The following is a 19,529-nucleotide window of genomic DNA, read 5'->3' on the forward strand; positions in this document are numbered from 1 at the left end:
AAAAAAAATGCACAACTAAGCAATGTGAAAGAGAAAAGGACACAAAGTGTTCAAGTGTTCAATCTAGATATCCAAGAGATAGTCCTTGCACCTAGTTGAGGTCTATCTTTAGGCTACACTTCAAATTGTAGCCATTATACAGGAATTCACGACTTCTGAGTCCTTGACGGTTAGACCGAAATTCACATGGTGGTCAAACTGCTGCCAATCCAATGGCTAATTTTGACTTTCACACTTGTTGACGGTCAAACTGTGAGACCCCTCGGTTAGACCACAAGCCGTTCCAGAGAGGTTTTGCTCTCGATCTGCTCTAGCGATTAGATCACTCCTCTGATGGTTATACCACAAGACCTTTTCAACTATCAGGAGTCAGACTGTCACACTAGTGGTCACTCCGCGAGCTCTCCCAGAGACTTTACCCTTCCTATGTAGATGATAGTTAGACCACCACCCATAGCGGTTAGACCGAAATCACTCAGCACTTAAAACATTTCTAGGGCAAAGTTTTACGCACTCTCTCAAACTAATATTTTGTCTAGTATGCAATGCAAGTTTGAGCAAAGGGGAACTATAGATACCTCAAGTAGATGAACATCGGCCTCTCTTAATAGCACAACATCTATTATTAATAATCCAGCCATTCTCTTCTTTAAACACCATTTGACCGGTCGAAAGAAAATATCCTATTTTATATCTTTGCCTTGGGCTAGCCATCGTCACATGTCGTCCACACATGCATCTTCTAGTTCTTTCATCATTTCTGGGACTAACCTCTCACATTCCTTAATTAAACATGTTAGTCCATAAATACAAAATGTAATTAATTATCAAAACATAAATTAGGGGCTTAAATGCTGCAGGGACGCTTGTAGACCAATAAGCCTCATCAAAATTTTGAGTGGTTTAGCAGCGCGAGGCTAGGGATGGCAACGGGTATAATACCCGTGAGTAGAATTTATATAAATCTGTACCCATGAGCTAATTTTCAAACCCGTATTCGCACCCATTACCCGCCACGGGTAAAATTTGAAACCCGTACCCACCACCTGCGGGCACGCATGTATACCCGTGAATATAGTAAACACACATTGTAAGATCAAACATGCAAACATATCATGAACTTACAACATATTAAACATATTATTCATATTCTATACATGTTTATGAAACCACACATAATGTAGGTATTCTTCATAACAAGTGAAGGAGAGGAGAAGAAATAAATATAAATCCTAAGGAAGTGTGGACTTTATATATTAAAAATAAAATTGGCCCACATGTCACATGTGTGGATCGGGTGTACGGGCAAAGTGGGCATAAGTAGACTTATTGCATACCCGTCTCTCTATACCTGTTGGGTTTAACTTTAAGCCAGCACCCATACCCATGGGTAAAAATTAAAACCCAAACTCGCACCCGTTAGGGTTTTTACCTGTGGGCATGTGGGTAAAATGTGCCCATTGCCATCACTACACGAGGCATCTGGCTAAGAAGCATTCGCACAGTCTGCATATTCTGTGCAGGTGTCATGGCCTCATAGATGAGCTACCGAGCGCAGAGTGGCAACATATCTCAAGGGGGAGTCCCTGACATTTGTGTGGCGTGACGGCCTTGTGATGATGCCGCCAAAGACCACGTCCTCTGTGGTAGCTCCTCTCGGCGACGTTGTGGTTTGGGCTGTGCCAAAGCGTCCTTATGTCCGGCTCCGATCTGGTTCCCCTCTAGGCGCGTGGCCTGGGGATCTTCGCCAGCACCCGGAACATGGGAGCCTCTGCTGCCCCTCGTTGCATGAACTGTCTTGCAAACCTCTCGTTGAGCCTCGGAGCCTTCGGACTCCGGTTCGGTGTCCTATTCCTAGAGCACACCGGGCTCATCTGGGTCATACCCCATGATGAATACATCATGGTGACCGGAGTCCTCGAAACGGGACTCAGTGGTTGCCATAGATCCGGCCATGGGTCGCCCAATCTGATCTCTAACACCTACCAAAATGTGGAAACATGCCCCTTACATGGTGCACCAACTGTCGAGGATTAATCCTTGACAATGATTTTGGGGTGTACCAGTCGAAGGGCGCGTGAACAACGCTTAAGGTGTGCGTTCGTTGGTGTGTGTCGAACTCAAGAACATCGGGGTTATTCAGGTTCAGACCTCCAGAAGGATAATAACCCTACGTCTTGTGTATTTTATTATGAGTGTTTATGAATCGGTTACCTATCCTCTTTTTACAAACTGGGTCATCCTCTCTTTATATACCAGAGAGAGGGAGAACTTACAAGTGAGTCCCGATTAGCAGACCCATGCCTAACTAGATATTCTACTCTTGGATCGTATCTTGGAGAATCGGGTGAGCTCAACTTTCCCTAAGAGATTTGAGTGTCTGTCCCAACTGTGAAACGCCTCCACACCTGCCTCCCCTGGCCACCCGGTCTGTTCCATCACCGTACGCCGTAAGATCGTCTGCCAAGCCATCCTATCACTATGCCTATGTGAGTCTACCTGCAAAACCATCCACTTGCCTGGTCGTTCTACAGACCCTATTTCGTCAGCTATGCGATGCTGCGTTGGCCTATAAGGCCCCATCCGTAGCATTTAATGCTACGGGACGGGGCAGTGCCCAACCACGCTGGCCATGACTTTGTTCACTAGATAGGGTGTCTGGAAAGGAAAACACTTGAGTAGATAGCAATAAATATGATTAGATGGGTTAGGTAAGGACCGACCCCGCGATCAGTAAGGACTTGTCACGAGATCTCATAATATCGTAATGAGGTTGGTCGCGTAAGCCTTACGCTGGTCGTGCGAATTTGGATCTAATCGCACGATAAGCTAGAGTTTAGAAAATATCCTCCATTGGTTGGTGTATCCCTCGTAGGATCCGTTAATTAGGACACCCCCTATTTAATACTCCAACAGTCCCCTTACTCAATACTCTAACAAACATACTTATAATTTAACTGATTCTTGCTAAAAATATATAAAGTTTGATTTTTTTGCAAACTAAAATATGTCTTGTATTTTTGAAGGGAGGGAGTAGCAAATTTGTCTCGCACAATTGTTTTTGCGCTCACATAGTGGATTTTAGTGGCATTGCTAAGATAACTTTCTCAAACTAGTAACATTTTCTGGACAACTTTATGGAATAGAACAGTGGCACAAGACCAACTTTTTAAATAACAATGGCACATCAAAATCTCTCCACTAGAATCCGACTTTCAACTACTTTTTAAAGAAAGGCAGCGGCGTGAACAAACACTATATATAGTGCCAATAAATAGTGTGGGCCACGATATATATACACCAGCCATTGTTTTTTTTTTATATATATATATATGTATATATGTCTATATATATACATATATGTATGTATGTATAGGCCACACTATTTATTGGCACCATATATAGTGATTGTCGTGAGCACACAAAATATATGTACAGTGATGTGGTGAGCAAACAATACTTAGATGAACGGTGGATGGGAACATCCACAGGATAAATTTCCTACAAACGAACGCGGATTAGCAATTTTCGTCAAAATATCATCGCTGCATATAATATCTTGAAGGAAACTATAGCTGTAGTTCCAGATCTCTACTCGGTACATTGGTCACCTACTCTAGATAGTTGTATCAGGATTTGACTGAATTTAGAGCTTATAATACCGACAATGCTAATCCTACCGACGCAAATGACCGTGATGATTGATGCTCCTACCAAGATCATTGCTGAACGTGAAGGTCTAGGAGATTTTATCTTTGCAATGAGGATTTAGGAGTTGTAGCAAGAATACAAATTTGCAATTTGCGCCTTCGGTTCGAGTGCCGTCAAAATCCACGGACGGGGCGGCGTCAGCCATCAAAGCGCACGCCAGTACACTGCGCGGGGGGGACCCACTGGTTATTCTCCTGTGACACGCAAAAGCGAGCGGAGCGCGTTGCACGACGACGCCACCACGCCGCGACCCAACCGGCCAACCGTTCAAGTCAACCGCCAACTCAGCCGGACCGCCGGGCCCGAGCAAGAGCAATTCTCATCAAACTTTTCCTCCGGTGATCCCATTCCATGTTGCTAGTTTCTGCATCATTTGGGATTCGCGACTTCGCCTCCCCATAGGCCACCGCACTTGCAGAGGATTTATCCTCCCGAGAGAGAGAGAGAGAGAGAGAGAGAGAGAGAGAAAGGGGCATGGTTTGTGGCGCCAAGAAGACTGTTAAAAATGGACATCCTGAATCACTCGGACCATGAGGAGGAGCAGAGCCGGTACGCTAGCAGCAGCAGACCAGGCTCAAGGTTCGGCGCGCGGCGGCTGAAGCGGAGGTCCGGCAGCCACCAGCACCTGCTGCTCATGGACTGCGTCGGCGGCAGCGAAAAAGGCAACGGCGCGTCGGAGGAGAGCGTGCCGCTGCCGGAGTACGAGCGGCTGTCCCAGTCGGCGCGCCTCCCCGACGACCCCGACCCCAGGAACCCGCCTCCGCCACCGGAGACGCTGGTGAAGCAGGGTGCGTCGCCGCCGAAGCCTCCGCCGCCGCCGCCGCCAACGCAGCAGCAGAAGCCGGCGGCCTGGAGGCTGATCGAGTACGTGCGGTCCAGGCACAGGTCGGGCGGCGCCGGGTCGGAAGGCGACTCCAAGGGCTCCGACGGGGAGAAGGAGGGCAGCGAGGACGGCGGTAACGAAGGGAAGAAGGGGAAGAATAACAAGAAACGGTCGTCGTGGCTGCCGGACCCCGACCGCCGGTGGCCGGTGCAGGGCTTCTACTAGCGCGCTCTTTGCACACGCCAAGGCTCTCTTAGCATCTCGTCGTCGGTAAAAGCTTTGCCGCGTCCCCAACCTGTGTCTTGATTCCGATTTTTCTTCGCTTCTCCTTTTATTTTCGTTGTGGTTTTGTAACGTCAATGCATGGGGAGAACGACGAGGATTAACTTGGCTTTCTTTTGATATTTGTATTCTGGGGTATGTTAACCTTCGGAAGCTTTGGTTTGTGCGGCAATAATGTAAAAGTAATCTAGAAATGCCTGATGCCAAATGCAAGATAAGGACCTTACATCCTCTCGCAACAACTTGCTGATTTTTTCCTAGATGCATTGAAGGATCATAATTCAAAATATTTAACTTTTTATCACTTTATAGGAGTGACAATTTCTCATTAAAAATGATAAAAATTTACCACTCTACCGGATTACAGGATAGAAAGAATCAAATAACCCTCAAAATTATGTTAATTTGTTCCAGAGCAAATTTTACAACCAGCTGCAGCGCTATAGAAATATCATTTCGGCCCTCAAACACTGTTTACCGAGTGAAATGTGCACACGAACACTCAACAACAACAAAGCACACTAGAAATGTGCGCACAAACAGTAGAGTTAAAAACTGGGAGCGTATCATTTGCCTTGGTTATTTATAGACAACAGCAGAAAGGAGTATGGACAGTTTAGGACAACAAAAACAACAATACACAGAAACAGGGGACACAAGGCCTGCAGTTAGTTACAGGTGAGAATGCACAGCGGAACATGCGCTGACCGGGCAAATACTAACAGTAGCTCATGTCTTATGTAGTGTTTGGTTCGTGATACTGATAAGACGAAACGAATCATCTTAATTTTGAGTTGTTTGGGTAGAAGGTAGTTAGATGTAATAGTTTGGAATTAGAAAATATTCTTCAAAAATTCAAGACAAAACCATTCCAAAATATGGTATAACGCAGTCATTCTACTTTGAACGTGATACTGACGGATCTGAAATACTAAAATTGACTCGTTATATCTCACACATCAAACAAACATATATATATATATATATAATCATCACATCTCACCTTACTCTCTAACCAAACATTACCTTAATTTTCGCTGCCTTGGCCCAGCCAGCGCGCCTGAACCCCGTCTTCAACGCGGCGACCAAATGCGGGCAGTCGTCGACGTTGCGAATCGAGAACCCAAGGCATTGTTGCAGCAGCTCCTGAGCCTCTGGGACGGGTAAAGTGGAGACGATGTGAAGAAATGCCTCTCTCCAGCTCTCGGCAGTTCGATGATTTCTGGAAGTGCATAGGTTGAACTATGTCCCGGCAGACGTTTAGGACAGGAAGCCAGCTTCTGACGAGCTTAATCCTCACCTGAGAGCAAGACAGATCGTAGAAGAGCTCAGACACGGCTTCAAGGCTAAAATGAATGAACTAGCATGAGATCTATAAGCTATTCAGATGCAATCAAAAGACTGAAGTCACCAGTTCAGTTTCACCAGATATCAAGTACACTACCTAGGTCACAAGAAAAATTCCAGTCAATAGAGTGCGACCAAGATGTTAAGTAATTTGACTGCATATGCACAGATGGAATGGAACTGGAAAAGGGAATTTATATTCAGAAATAAGTATAAACCGTACAGATGCAGCAAACCATAAAAAAATTATATACATAATTTAAAACGTATCCTTGTTTCTTGTTCAGAGACATTCCAACATTTAATCCAGAGTCAAAAGCATGTAGAGGCTACCCCACTCCACAAGGGCCAAACCAGATACTGTGAATGAAAGATTGCAAGGAAAAGCAATGAATATCAGTGCATGTGCATGATAGAATACAACAAACGGATTTGCAGCCAATGGCCAGATGTATTTCCACAAAACAATCCATAAAGTAGATGCAATCCATAAAGTAGATTCAGAAAGCAACTGAGGCACATAGAACAGTGCCTGACTCTCATAATCGTATTACAGGCACTACGACCAGAATAAATCGAGAGCCAGTTCGACATCTTGACTTGTCATCTCTAGATTACTACAGTAGTGAAGGACTTCTTAGTAACTATTTTTTCTTTGCAAATTGTTGTAGCAAGCATCATAAAAAATTCTATGCCTTCCCAAAATCCAATGTCAAACACTGCACTTCCAACAAAAGAATCCAATGAACTGTGTTGCGGATAGAAACCTACATAGCTGCATCTTCAGAGAAGTACATGCTATAAGCTGCAGAGACATGCCGCTTAGTTTACTTAGGGTCGTGATGTCAGTATTTGGGCTTCTAGTGAAAAGGGGAACGAAATAAAGTCTGCATAATTCAAAGGCCCGCCTTTTCTGGAGCAAAGGCCAGAAGCTTGGCTTAACATTAGAAACACAAACTACATCCTTGAATATCATTAGTTTGGGCAGACCTTCATTTTTATGATATGACCAAATGGTGCCTGTGTTTGTTAGGAGATCGGCAGTGTTACCTTGTCAACAAATCTGAAAGCAGACCTAGCACAATTATTCAGTTCGATCTGTCAGCCTAAAAGGATAGACACGGTTGGTAGCCAGCCCAGAATCCCAGCCACCGTCGCGCCGTTCCTATGCGCAGCCACCGTCGTGTCGTGGTGACGCGGTTGCGCCACCTCTGTCACGCTGGAGCAACCCAACGACACGGCGGCAATGGTCGTGGCCCTGCAACACCCTACAAAGCAATTGCCATGAAAACATGATGCAACGGGTACATGTGAGTTTGGCAACGGAAACAACCAGGTAGGGAGCAGCAGACCGGTTTGTCATTCCACCATTTGTGTTTCTCAAGCTTTAAACAGTCTTTCCTACTCATTTTTTTTCGAACAGAGTCTTCATTATCCAGTACATCAATGGTGATGATGGGAGAAACTAGCTACAGGCTCTAATAATCAAAATGGCAAGGTATCACTGAACTTCTTTTCCATTTGCTTGCGTGCCCCTAAATTGATCGCTGAAATGTCAAAGCAACCTTCACCCATTCCATTGCACAAAGCACATGTTTGATATTGAATTTCACAAATTGGTTTGACTGAGACGTTACTTTAATGTGCACAGGAAGGGCATGCTCTTCAGCTTGAAGCTAAGATCTGCCTTAAAGATTTTGGAAAAGTTTTATGTACGAACAGGTATGTGACATGCTCAATCCTTTTGATTTCCCAATTGCAAAATGAGTTAGCATTAGAGAATGAACTAAGATGCCTTAAAATTTAAATAACTTGGTGTTGTGACATCATGTATTGTTAGTACAACAATTAGTGTATCCTTTTGTATTTGTTCCCAGCTTTGTCTTGAACTGATTGTTAAATTGTAGTGCTTGCTTTAGGACCAGCTTTGTCAACAGTTTGTCAACAATATCATCTTCAGACAAGGTCAACAACTTCATATAGATAATGAATGACTCTGTTAAGTGATAAGGTCCCTCCATTTTTACATGAATAGTTGAGAGCTGAGTAAAATAGTCTTCATGATGAGGTTGGGCACACAGGGCTGATCAGTAGATGGTGATTGCTGATTATGGAGCTATAGATTTTGCAGAAAGAATGATAAGAAGTGTTATAAAGTATATGTTGTTCCATATGATAGAATATATATGACAACATTTAGTCTCATATGTTATTTTCGAGTTTTGCTAATAGCAGATCATCTAAAATCAGATTTTGCAGATAGCAGATCATGTTATGATCTATGCACTAATCTTCTTATTTCTTCCATGTTAAGATGCCTCATGACATTCCCTTGCCGATACTAAGATGGATGAAAATGAATCTATGTTCCCTTTGTATACATAGTTACAATATATCACTAATGCTTTGTCATTTCAGATGGCCTCTCACCTGAAAGAGATCAAGATAGAAGATAAACGCAGCACTTGACATTGGCAGCTCAACAGCGTTGAAGAAATTTTGCAATTATCATGTCTAATGTCACTACAAAATTCAGTCTACATAGAGTTTAAGCCAAACTAATATCAGATGAATAGAATTTCTTCTGTGCTTTAGCGCAATATATCTTAACTTCATTTTCCAATTGTTCCCTTTGTTGACTTCCTAATATTCAAATTGAAAATGTAAGATATACAATCCCGTCAACTGTGTTTTGCATCAATTTTTCTTGCAAACTAATACTACAATCTACATTCACCTTCCTCACTAAAAAATATGGATCGGAAACTCTGTATACACATAGAAATTATGAATAAATATAGTCATATGGCTTTTTAACTTCAAAACTCAACATTCATATTTTGCCCCAAAACAACCTAGATAAATTATTTGAATCTAGCAATCAACAATAAACAACATATACCTGCCATCAAAGCCAAGAATACATAACAGGAGCATGGCATATTTGTTTGGCTGGAGAGCAACAACAATAAAGCACAAACCAAATATTACTTGCTTTCTGTTATGTCTTCTTCATCCTTCTGACATATCCTCCTTCATAGTTTCTCAATTTCAGATTTTCAATTCAATATATCCTGCAAGCGAAGAAACTACGCCAATTGCAAAGGCCTTTCTTTGTGGGTTGTCTGAGCAGAGGTATTGTAGAGCTGCTCCTTTTGTTATTGCTTGGTGAGTTCTCCGATCAATTGCTTGTATATGACTAATTTTGATGCTTTTATTTAGCAAACTGATTTGGATACTTTATACATCTGAATAGCTAATATTTTTATTTTCAAAATTTATATAGTTGTTACTTCATTTCACACTGTTATTCTAATGATATTTTGAACTATTGTTACTCCGTTTACACTCCAGCATTCGACTGTTTTCCTGTTTTAGAGCAAAAAATACAAATCTATAAAATTCAAGTTATTTGCACCTGAACATGCCACCATTTTCCTGTATATTTTGTTATAGTTTATTATATATAGCTCTGCCTATTGAAATAAGTGTACAAATCTTTTCATTTTTGCTATGCACTCAAATAAGCTCATACCTTCATACTTACACATGTATTGAGTGCACTATTTTCTACTCTATTTAAATGATTTGCCGGGGCGTGTGGATATTAGCTCATCTCCTAGAGACATAGTTCCAGAAAAATAAAGCTCATCTCTATTTGCTTCATTTTTCACATGGTACCTGTATAGTGTAGCCATTATCATGGAAGAGTAGAAAAAAAATAGAGCCATTCATCCTGTTGATAGCAAGCCACGTAGGTTCATTGAGATGTTCATTAAATCCATCAAGCTAAACTCTTTTTACGAATATAGTACTCATCAAGTTTGTCATATTTATGGGTTCTTTCATTTCTATACTATTATACTAGCCCACCAGTGCAGACATGCCATATATCTATTTAAGCAACGGGTCAATAATGCGCGCCAACGGCGTGCAAGTTTTCTAGTTTGAATATAACGGCCACAGGGCGTCAACTGAACTAGAATTTCAACTGGGAAGGAGAAATCAACTGTAATCAAATTTGATTCCTAGAATTTCAATCTGAAGGAGAAATCAATTATAATCAAATTTGATTTCGCAGTGAAGACACAAATTGATTAACCATTTTTTCCCTTCTTCATCTTCAAGCTACCTAACACAGGTCTTACAACTGAATTCATGGGATAAAATCTCACTGTCTAAGCAAAAGCCTGTCATGGCACAAGCATTTGGAGTCCCCTATGTGTCGGCTGACCGAGCCCAAGCAGCATATTGGTCCGCCCATAGCCCATGATCTCGTTGTGCATCTTCACAGCCCATGACCCTACTGCTGTTTTCTTTTGGCTTTTCCTCCACCGCTGCCCATCGTCCCGCCTGACTTGTCATCATCCCCCTCCCCCCGCCGCTGGCATTGCATCGGCACTGTGGCTACCCGCCTTGCCACCACCGGCAACCAACGTTGTCCACACTGTTAGACTATATTTGGACTTAGCTCTATATTTGGTTATTGCTAATCCCGGGCCTCCCTTCCTATTCTCTCCGGATGCTTGTTTCCATAAGCCGGTATTAGAGATATAGAAGGCCTATGCTGGCCTTTGGCTATTTATGTAATCCCGTGATTATCAATTGAGTATTGCGTGATTTCTCTCTGCTTTCATGGTATCAGAGCCCGTCGCTCCTGTGACCTCCCTCTACCGCTTCTGCTCCTAGTTTTTCGCTGCTGCCATGGCCGGCAAACTCACCCCCGAGGACCTCGAATGCCAGCGCGCCGATGAGGCTCTTCTCCGTGCCGAGGCCGAGCGCCGTCGTGCCACGGAAGAAGAGCGCCAGCGCGCTGCGGCAGAGGCCGCTGTTGTCGTCGCTCTCCACGTGCAGGCTGTCTCCGTCGCCAACATCCGTTCACTCATTCCCATCGTCCTCGACCTCGCATCCCCAAGTTACTCCAAGTGGTGCAGCCTCCACATCGCCACGCTTGGGAAGTATGCGCTCACCGAGCACGTCCTCTTCGACAACACCTGCCCCTGTGGCTGATCGATGACATTGTCTTGACTGCCTCTTCAGTGGACCTTCTTCGCCACACTATCTCAGCTCTTCAGTAGGAGTTTGCTCTGAAGGACCTTGGGCCGCTGCACTATTTTCTGGGTATTTCGGTCAGTCATCACGATGGGGGTCTTTTTCTCTCACAGTGTCAGTATATTCTGGACATATTGGAACGCGCTGGAATGTCCGCTTGCAAACCTTGCAGCACGCCTGTGGATACCCATGCCAAACTCTCTGGTGATGGTATCCCTGTGGCTGATCCGACTCACTATCGCAGTCTTGCTGGTGCCCTGCAGTACTTGACTTTCACCCGTCCGGACATTGCATATGCTGTGCAGCAAGCATGCCTCTTTATGCATGACCCTCGTGAGCCTCATCTCGCCTTGGTGAAACGCATCCTCCGGTATCTACAGGGTACTCTTGAGCACGGTTTAATGCTTCACCGGACTTCTACTGCTGACCTTGTTGTCTACTCTGATGCTGATTGGGTGGGCTGTCCTGATACACGTAAGTCCACCTCGGGCTATGGTGTTTTCCTTGGTGACAATCTCATCTCATGGTCATCTAAGCGACAACACACAGTGTCTCGTTCTAGTGCCGAAGCAGAGTACCGTGTTGTGGCCAATGGTGTTGCAGAAGTTGTTTGGTTGCGTCAGTTACTCATGGAATTACATAGTCCTCTCCGCCACGCCACTCTAGTTTATTGTGACAATGTCAGCGTCGTCTAACTCTCCAGCAACCCGGTTCAGCATCAGCGTACCAAGCATGTGGAGATTGACTTGCATTTTGTCCGTGAACGTGTTGCTCTTGGTGACGTCCGTGTTTTACAAGTTCCAACGTCTTCCCAATATGCCGACATCTTCACGCAAGGGCTGCCGACATCCGTCTTCCAAGAGTTTCGGTCCAATCTGAACGTTCGTCCTTCTGCCATTACGACTGCGGGGGCGTGTTAGACTATATTTGGACTATAGCTCTATATTTAGTTATTGCTAATCCCGAGCCTCCCTTCCTATTCTCTCCGGATGCTTGTTTCCATAAGATGTTGTTTCCATAAGCCGGTATTAGAGATATAGAAGGCCTATGCTGGCCTTTGGCTATTTATGTAATCCTGTGATATCAATTGATTATTGCGTGATTTCTCTCCGCTTTCACACACCACCTTACCGTAACACCATCGCCCCGCCCCACCCCACCCTACCCTGTCCCCTCCCATCCCTAACCACACCAGTTGGGACACCCTCGCCCTAACCCTGCCAAACGTTGTTCCTTCACTGTCCGCAGCCATCGTTCCTCCACCACTCGCAGCTAGAGGTACCCGCCGCCTCGTCCGCCAACCGCTACCACCGCTAGTCTGGCTTGCCTCCTAGCTTTTTATAGTCGGGGGAGAGAAGATCCTCCCACCTGAAACATTAACCTCAAACTATAACCCTTGTCGTCGGCTATCGCAAGGAGGCCACCACGAAAAGGTGAGGCAGAGCTGTCGGGACTTAGGGAGTCGGGAGGACGAGAGTAGGAGGAAGAGAATCACAACTGTTGGTTGCTCCCTTGCACGAATGTCAAAGCTAACCGGGCTAATGTTTTGGCTCAGTGGACAGATGTACAGGGGTAAGCTAGGCCATCTCATATTCTGATCCATGAATTGAAATGTCGAATGCCACAGACAAAGGGGGTCGGCGAGCCGAGGCGACTAGGCCGTTCCTGGAGTGTGCGCACGCAAATGACGCAACGCAGGCCCATGGGAATTGAGCTTTCAAATTTATCGTACGTGACATAGCATTGAGACGAGGAATTTTGGGAGCTTGCATGGATGTGCTAAGTTGAGACGGAAGGGAATGTGCACGTACGTTGACATTTACATGTCCGGGAAGAGACGCTAGTGTGAGACTCTGCGCAACGAGGATCACAGGACAAGATTGACCCTTCTGTTTCATATTTGCCCTACTGCTGGGATGTGTCATAGGCCTAGATAAATCCTGAATCACCTAAAGCGCTGCAAGACCTCAGTATATTCCATAGGAGTTTCCATGACTTGCCCCCTGTCGTCTCAGGGAGAGAGATGGCCCCAGCACGAACATCAAGGGTCTTATTGGTTGTCCCCGTGGGTTGATAGTATATATAGGATGAGCACAAATAGACTTAGTAGAATTATATTTTTTTTAAAAAAATGTTTAATTGGTTATATATATTTGGATAAGTCAAACTAAGTTTCTATTTGGTTGACCGAATCTGAAACCGTATGAACCGATGCAAAGTTGAGATTGTGATTAGTTATTCGTATGAAAATGATTTTGTGACACTAACAAATGTATCTATTTTTTCTCAACACTGAGGTACAAATTGTAGTATCTAAAAGCACACCACTCAACACGCACACACCCACACATCTTAAGACACATTATACCTACATCCTATACACACACGTGTCAGTGTAATAGATAAGGGGTGCCCCACGAGGCGGGCCTCACACCGCCAAATGTCAGTCGACAGTAGGTGTTATCAAGACCACGGCCTCATCATGCGACGAGGGAGAGGTTTGTGCAACCAACCCCCTGGTCACAGAGCAAAATCCTTAGATCAGCTCTTGGGCTGGTCGCATGGCAGATACTCACTTAATCAGTCAAGTCTCATTTAATATTGCACACTTGAGTATATGCTCTCTTTCAGCAGAGCATGGTCGTGGGATGGCGTAATGTTCCAATGTCCCATCCCGTAGCGATTTAATGCTACAGGATAGCCTAACGAGTGAGCGTGATAATGTTTGTTGATGGTACAGGGCGTGTAGGACGACCAGAGCGGGATGGACGTGCTTACCCACCGTCATGATGAGCTAGGAATAGCTAGGCTTCGTCAAGTGTAGATATGTCACCTATTTTAGCACAGTCCGTTTGCATGAACTTTTTCCCTGGTATATAAAGGGGTGAAGACCCGGCTTGTAGATATACGAAACACACTCTATAACAAGTTCATCCAATCCATAAGACAATACATATGACATAGAGTTGTTATCCCACGGGAGGCCTAAAGCTAGATAAATTCCTTATGTTCTTGAATCCAGTTCAATATACACCCATTAGAAACGTGGATCAACGCATCCGTCGTCCGGTATACCCCAAATTCATTGTTAGGGATCATCCCTCGACAGTTGGTGCGTTAGGTAGGGCGTGTTTTTCGCGTTTTTTTTTTCAGATTTGGAGACTATAGTTGGGCTACCCACATCCAGATCCATGATGACTACAGAGTCCCATTCTGAGGACCCTAGCCATCGCGAGGTTTTCATCATTAGATACGACCCATACGAGCCTGGTATGCTCCAAGCATGGGACACCGAGCCTGGGGTTCGAGGACTGCGAGATTGAATGTGAAATTTGCATGGCGACATATGTAGCAGGGGGCAATAGCGATGCTCATGCAGTGGGAACCAAAGGTGAGACCCAGGCGGTAGGCCAAGAGGTAAACCAGCCTGGCGCCAGGCATGAAGATGATCCTATATTGCCCCAGCAACAACAACGCCACCTGGAAGAACGCACGCATGAGGTTGAAACCTTGATCGCATCGTCTTCAAGGCTGTCGCACTGCACGTGGAACACGAGCGCCAGGGGCTCTCCCCTCACAATGTCGGTCAACGGCTCTACTATGAGGCTATGACCCCCGTGCAGAACTTGCATACCGCATGAGTACTTCTTAGCCACCCGCTGGTAGCGGTACCAGAGAGTTCACCGGTAGCGCCATGGTTGCTCGATCTCGTACTCTTGGTAGAGACTGTCTGGCGCCAAACTGTGGCAGCCGCCACCCCATCCACCATAAGGGACGGTTGGAATGGTGGCCGGTAGGGCTCGTAATTGGCTCTGCAGGGGGAGGAAACCCGAGATCCCACAGTGGCAGGGAGTACAAGGAGACCCCTTCTGTGTTGCGATAGTCCACCTGCACGTCTTGCTTCGTCACCACGACCTTCGCGACATAATCCGAGGCTAGAGGGCCACCAGAAATAGGAGGACCGCGTCTAGTGACTGTAAGAAAAGAGAAAGCAACCCTATCACTCACCTTCCCCATGCGGGGAGGTGACAGACTCCTCCGTCCCCTCACCAAGGCAGCGAGATCGTTCGCTCCCCCCCCCCCCGAGCGCGTGCAGCTGCCCATTGGCGAGCGGTTCCCCATTACAGGATGAGGTGCAATGCTTTTTCTGTCTGACTGCAAGAGGTGTGCTGGCCAGACAATTTCAGCCAGTCCAAGCAAAAAAAGATGACGGCTCAACCAATTCAGAGAAGTTCCTGTAGATCTACACCACTATGATGCAGGACGCAGAAGGCGACGAGAAGGTCTTGACAAACTACTTCCTAACCACCTTGGTCAGTTCAGCACGATCCTAGCTGATGAACCTCCCCCGCAGGTCGGTTCGTCCTGAGAAGATTTGTGCGACCAGTTCATCACCAACTTTTAGGGAACCTACGCCTGACCAATGGTCGAGGATGACCTATATTAGGTCGGGCAGCGGCATGGCGAGACGCTGCGAGACTACATCCGACATTTCACTGAATGACGAAATACCATTCCAAAGATCACGAGTTAGTCCATGGTCATATCGTTCTGGAGTGGGGTCAGAGATCAGTAGATGGTCGAAAAGCTAGCCACCAAGGAAGTCCATAGCACCACCAAGCTCTTTGAGCTCGCAGACAAATGCGCATAATCCGCCGAGGCCCGAGAGCGCCAGATCGTTACGAAGCCACAGCCAACCTCCAACTAGCCCGCTTCCTCCAAAGGGGTCGGCTGAAAGGAGAAAAAGAAAATCAAGCACAAGATTGGACCGTCCGACATCAAGGCTGTCAAGCAAATTGGCCAACCACGCTGACGCTTCTAGAAGAAGGACGGGAAGAAGGGTAGAGGCTACTGCTCGATCTACTATAACGATGCCCACGACTTGACCGAATGAAAAGTCATGCGAGGCATCATCGACCAAGAGCTTGAGGAACACAAGCCCAGGCACAACAACGATGGTGAGGACAGGGTCAACCCTGACCAGTCAGCTCCGGGCTTCCAGCAGGCCAAGCACATGACCCACCATATCTTTGGGAGGAGGGGGGCGTAATGTATTCCTCGAATATGGAGTACAAGTTGGTGGTCCACGAGGTATGTGCGACCATGTCGAGGCTAAGTTCATGCCTAAAGTGGTCGGTGGTTCCCCTTACCTTGAGCAAGGTGGATCACCCCGCATGTGTCAAGCGCCCCGATCGTAACCCCATCTTGGTCGAGCCCACAATGCACAATCTCCTAATAGGGCGTTTACTAGTCAATGGAGGGAGCTTCATCAACCTTCTCTTCGTTAACGCGTTGGATGCCTTACAGATCCCGAGGAGTGCATTGAAACCATCTCCTCCCTTCTTCGGAATCACCCCTGGCTCTTCGATGATGCCTCGAATAACCTTGCACTCGGTCAAGTTGTAGGTGTTTGTACGGTGGATCGGGCAGTAGCCCCGACCCTTTTCCCCTTCTTTCTTCTTGAAGCATTGACGTGTTAGGTTAGTTTGCTCGACCGCTAAGACCTCGGGAGGTCTGGCCTTGCTCTTGCTCTTCTTATCCTTCCGACCGACCCCTTTGGAAGAGGAGGGCTAGTCGGAAGCAGGTCGTGGCTTGGCGTCGATTTACCGCTCTGGGGCCTCGGAGGCCTGCACACACTTGTTCGCGAGCTCAAAGAGCTCGGTTGTGCTTCGGATTACCTGGGTCGCCAGCTTCTCGACTATTTTCTGGTCTTTGACCCCCCGCTTGAGCGCTATGATCGCAGATTCTCCCATGATCCTTGGAATGGTGTTCCGTCGTTCGGTGAAATGTCGTATGATTGCAGCAACTCTCCTTATCGCTACTGGACCTAATATAGGTCGTCCTTGACCCTTGGTTGGGCATAGGTCCTCTGGAAGTTGATGACGAACTGGTCGCACAAGTTCTCCTAGGAGTGAACCGATCCGTGGGGGAGGTTAATCAGCCAGGACCGAACGAAACCGATCAAGACAGTAGGGAAGTAATTGGCCATGACCTTCCCATGGCCTCCTGCAGCCTGCACCATGGTGGTGTAGATTTGTAGGAACTCCTCTGGGTTAGTCAAGCCATCATACTTCTTGGCTAGGACCGACCAAAACTTACCCAGCCAGTGCACCTCCCGTATTCGAGTGGATAGGGCATTGCACCCTATCCCGTAAAGGGAAGCCACTCGTTGTTGGGTGACGGCACGCGCCTGGGGGGAGAGATGGCGGTCTCGAGGTCCCGACGACGGGGTGGAGTTGTCTGATGCCTCCCTGTAGGGGAAGACGTGTGGTAGGTCTGCTTGCCCCCTTCATGCACTTGTCTAGCCCAGTCCCCCTGCTATTTAGTGGACACTTGTCTCTATATCACGCCACGAAGGTCACGTTGGCGCAGTCACGCAGGTCGGAAGATTGGTTGTCCCAACGTGACGGTGGTCTACGAGTACTCCCTGTGGTTGAGGAAGCACGAGACTTATTCCACCGCAAGCCCTTCCATGACCCTTGGAAACCTTGACCCTCACCGGCCTTTGCAATGGGCGTGGTGCATGTTGACGCGATCTGACGTCGGGCGGTCTCGGGCAGGAGGGTGAGATCACGCAGCCATGGTGACACAGACGAGCCCTCCTGTATAAGTACCCGTGGGTGAACAAGGAGAACATGCAGGGTGTATAGGTTCTACGCCAGCGTCATGGTCTCGTAATCGAGACGCTGGGCGCATAGCATTGATAAGTCACGAGGGGGGAGCTCCCGATGCTTGGGCGACGCGATAGCCTAGGTGATGAAGCCACCATAGACTGCGCCCTATGCAGGGGCTCCTCGGGACGGCGCTGGGGGTGCGGGGGCTATCTCGGAGCACCTGCCAGTCCGGTGCCAGACTGGTTTCCCTCTGGGCGTATAGGAAAGGGTTTACCACTGGCGCTTGAGACGGGAGGGCCTCCAGTGCCCCCTGCTGCATGGTCCGCCACGAAGACCTCACGTTGGGTCTAAGAGCTCCTGAACTCCGTCTCGGTGTCTCATACCTAGAACACACTGGGTTCATCCGAATGGTACCCTATGACGAATACCTCACGACGGTCGGGGTCCTCAGAACGGGACTCAGCGATTGTCGTGGATCCAACCACAGGTAACCTGATCAAGCTTTCTAAACTTGATGAAACGACGAAAAAGCACTGCCTACCTGGCACGCCAAATGTCAATGGTTAGTCCCTGACAATATTTTCGGGCTATGCTGGATAGCGAGTGCATAAACGATGTTTCAAGAATTGATGTGTACACGTACAGTGGACTCAGGGACATAAGAAGTTATACAGGTTCAGACCTCTCGAAGAATAGTAGTCCTACATGTTGTGTATTGTGTTATGATACGTTATGTGTGTTGTGTTGTAAAGAATCTCAATTAGTTGAACCTCTCGAAGAATAGTAGTCCTACATGTTGTGTATTGTGTTATGATACGTTATGTGTGTTGTGTTGTAAAGAATCTCAATTAGTTAGAGAGATAGTTCTAGCTGACTACCACACTTGATCTTCCTTCTTTTACAAATAGGTTTCTCATCCTTTATACAGTAGAGGAATCCTTTATACAGTAGAGAAAAATATACTTATGGTCTAAACAGAAAACTCTGTTCATCCTAATATCTAACCCAAACTGTTATTACAACCCAAACTGTTATTACAAAGGATCATCCTCCGACCACTTGCTTAATTAGCCTAGTGATAACATCCCGTCCATCATATGTCACCATATCGACCTGCAAAAATCTCACTCTATATAGCATTTAATACTACGAAACAAGACAAGACCCATTTGCGCTATCCATAACTTCACCACTTAAGTTAGCGCTAAAAAGTTAAAAAAACGCTTAAATAAATATCAATAAATATGAAATTATATTAGATCCGGTCCTCACTGTGATCGTATGTTTATATGATCCGGTCCTCACTATGATCGTATGTTTATATGATCCGGTCCTCACTGTGATCGTATATTTATATGATAGTGCAGGGAGATGAAGACAAGACTGTGACTCTTCATCTTAAACTTAACTGTAAAATAGTTACTCACCAACTTATTAAAATTGATAAACTCATAAGCTGACAAACGATCTTACATCTTAAATGAGAAACCATTCACGAAATGTTACCAAAATGGTACTGCTTCCTCGCGTGTACTCCAGTTCCATACTGGCTGCCACCAGCCGACCAATAAGGCCGATCAAAGATTTATATGGATTTATATGATAGTACAGAAAGACTGGTCATATATACCACGTACTGGTCATAAAAACAATATCATGATCGCACGACCGACTCACAGGACCCATTTGCCAGAGTAACC

General features: G+C 46.1%; 1 protein-coding gene across 1 annotated transcript; it reads left to right on the top strand.

The window, feature by feature from the left end:
• The first annotated feature begins 3,961 nt into the window (after positions 1-3,961).
• LOC133915554 (uncharacterized) lies at positions 3,962-5,058 on the top strand. Its single transcript, XM_062358762.1, has one exon. It carries the CDS (start codon positions 4,217-4,219, stop codon positions 4,757-4,759), a length of 543 nt encoding a protein of 180 aa, XP_062214746.1. The 5' UTR covers positions 3,962-4,216; the 3' UTR covers positions 4,760-5,058.
• Positions 5,059-19,529: the final 14,471 nt, after the last annotated feature.

This window comes from Phragmites australis, chromosome 4 (genome assembly GCF_958298935.1).
Source record: "Phragmites australis chromosome 4, lpPhrAust1.1, whole genome shotgun sequence".
NCBI lineage: Eukaryota > Viridiplantae > Streptophyta > Magnoliopsida > Poales > Poaceae > Phragmites > Phragmites australis.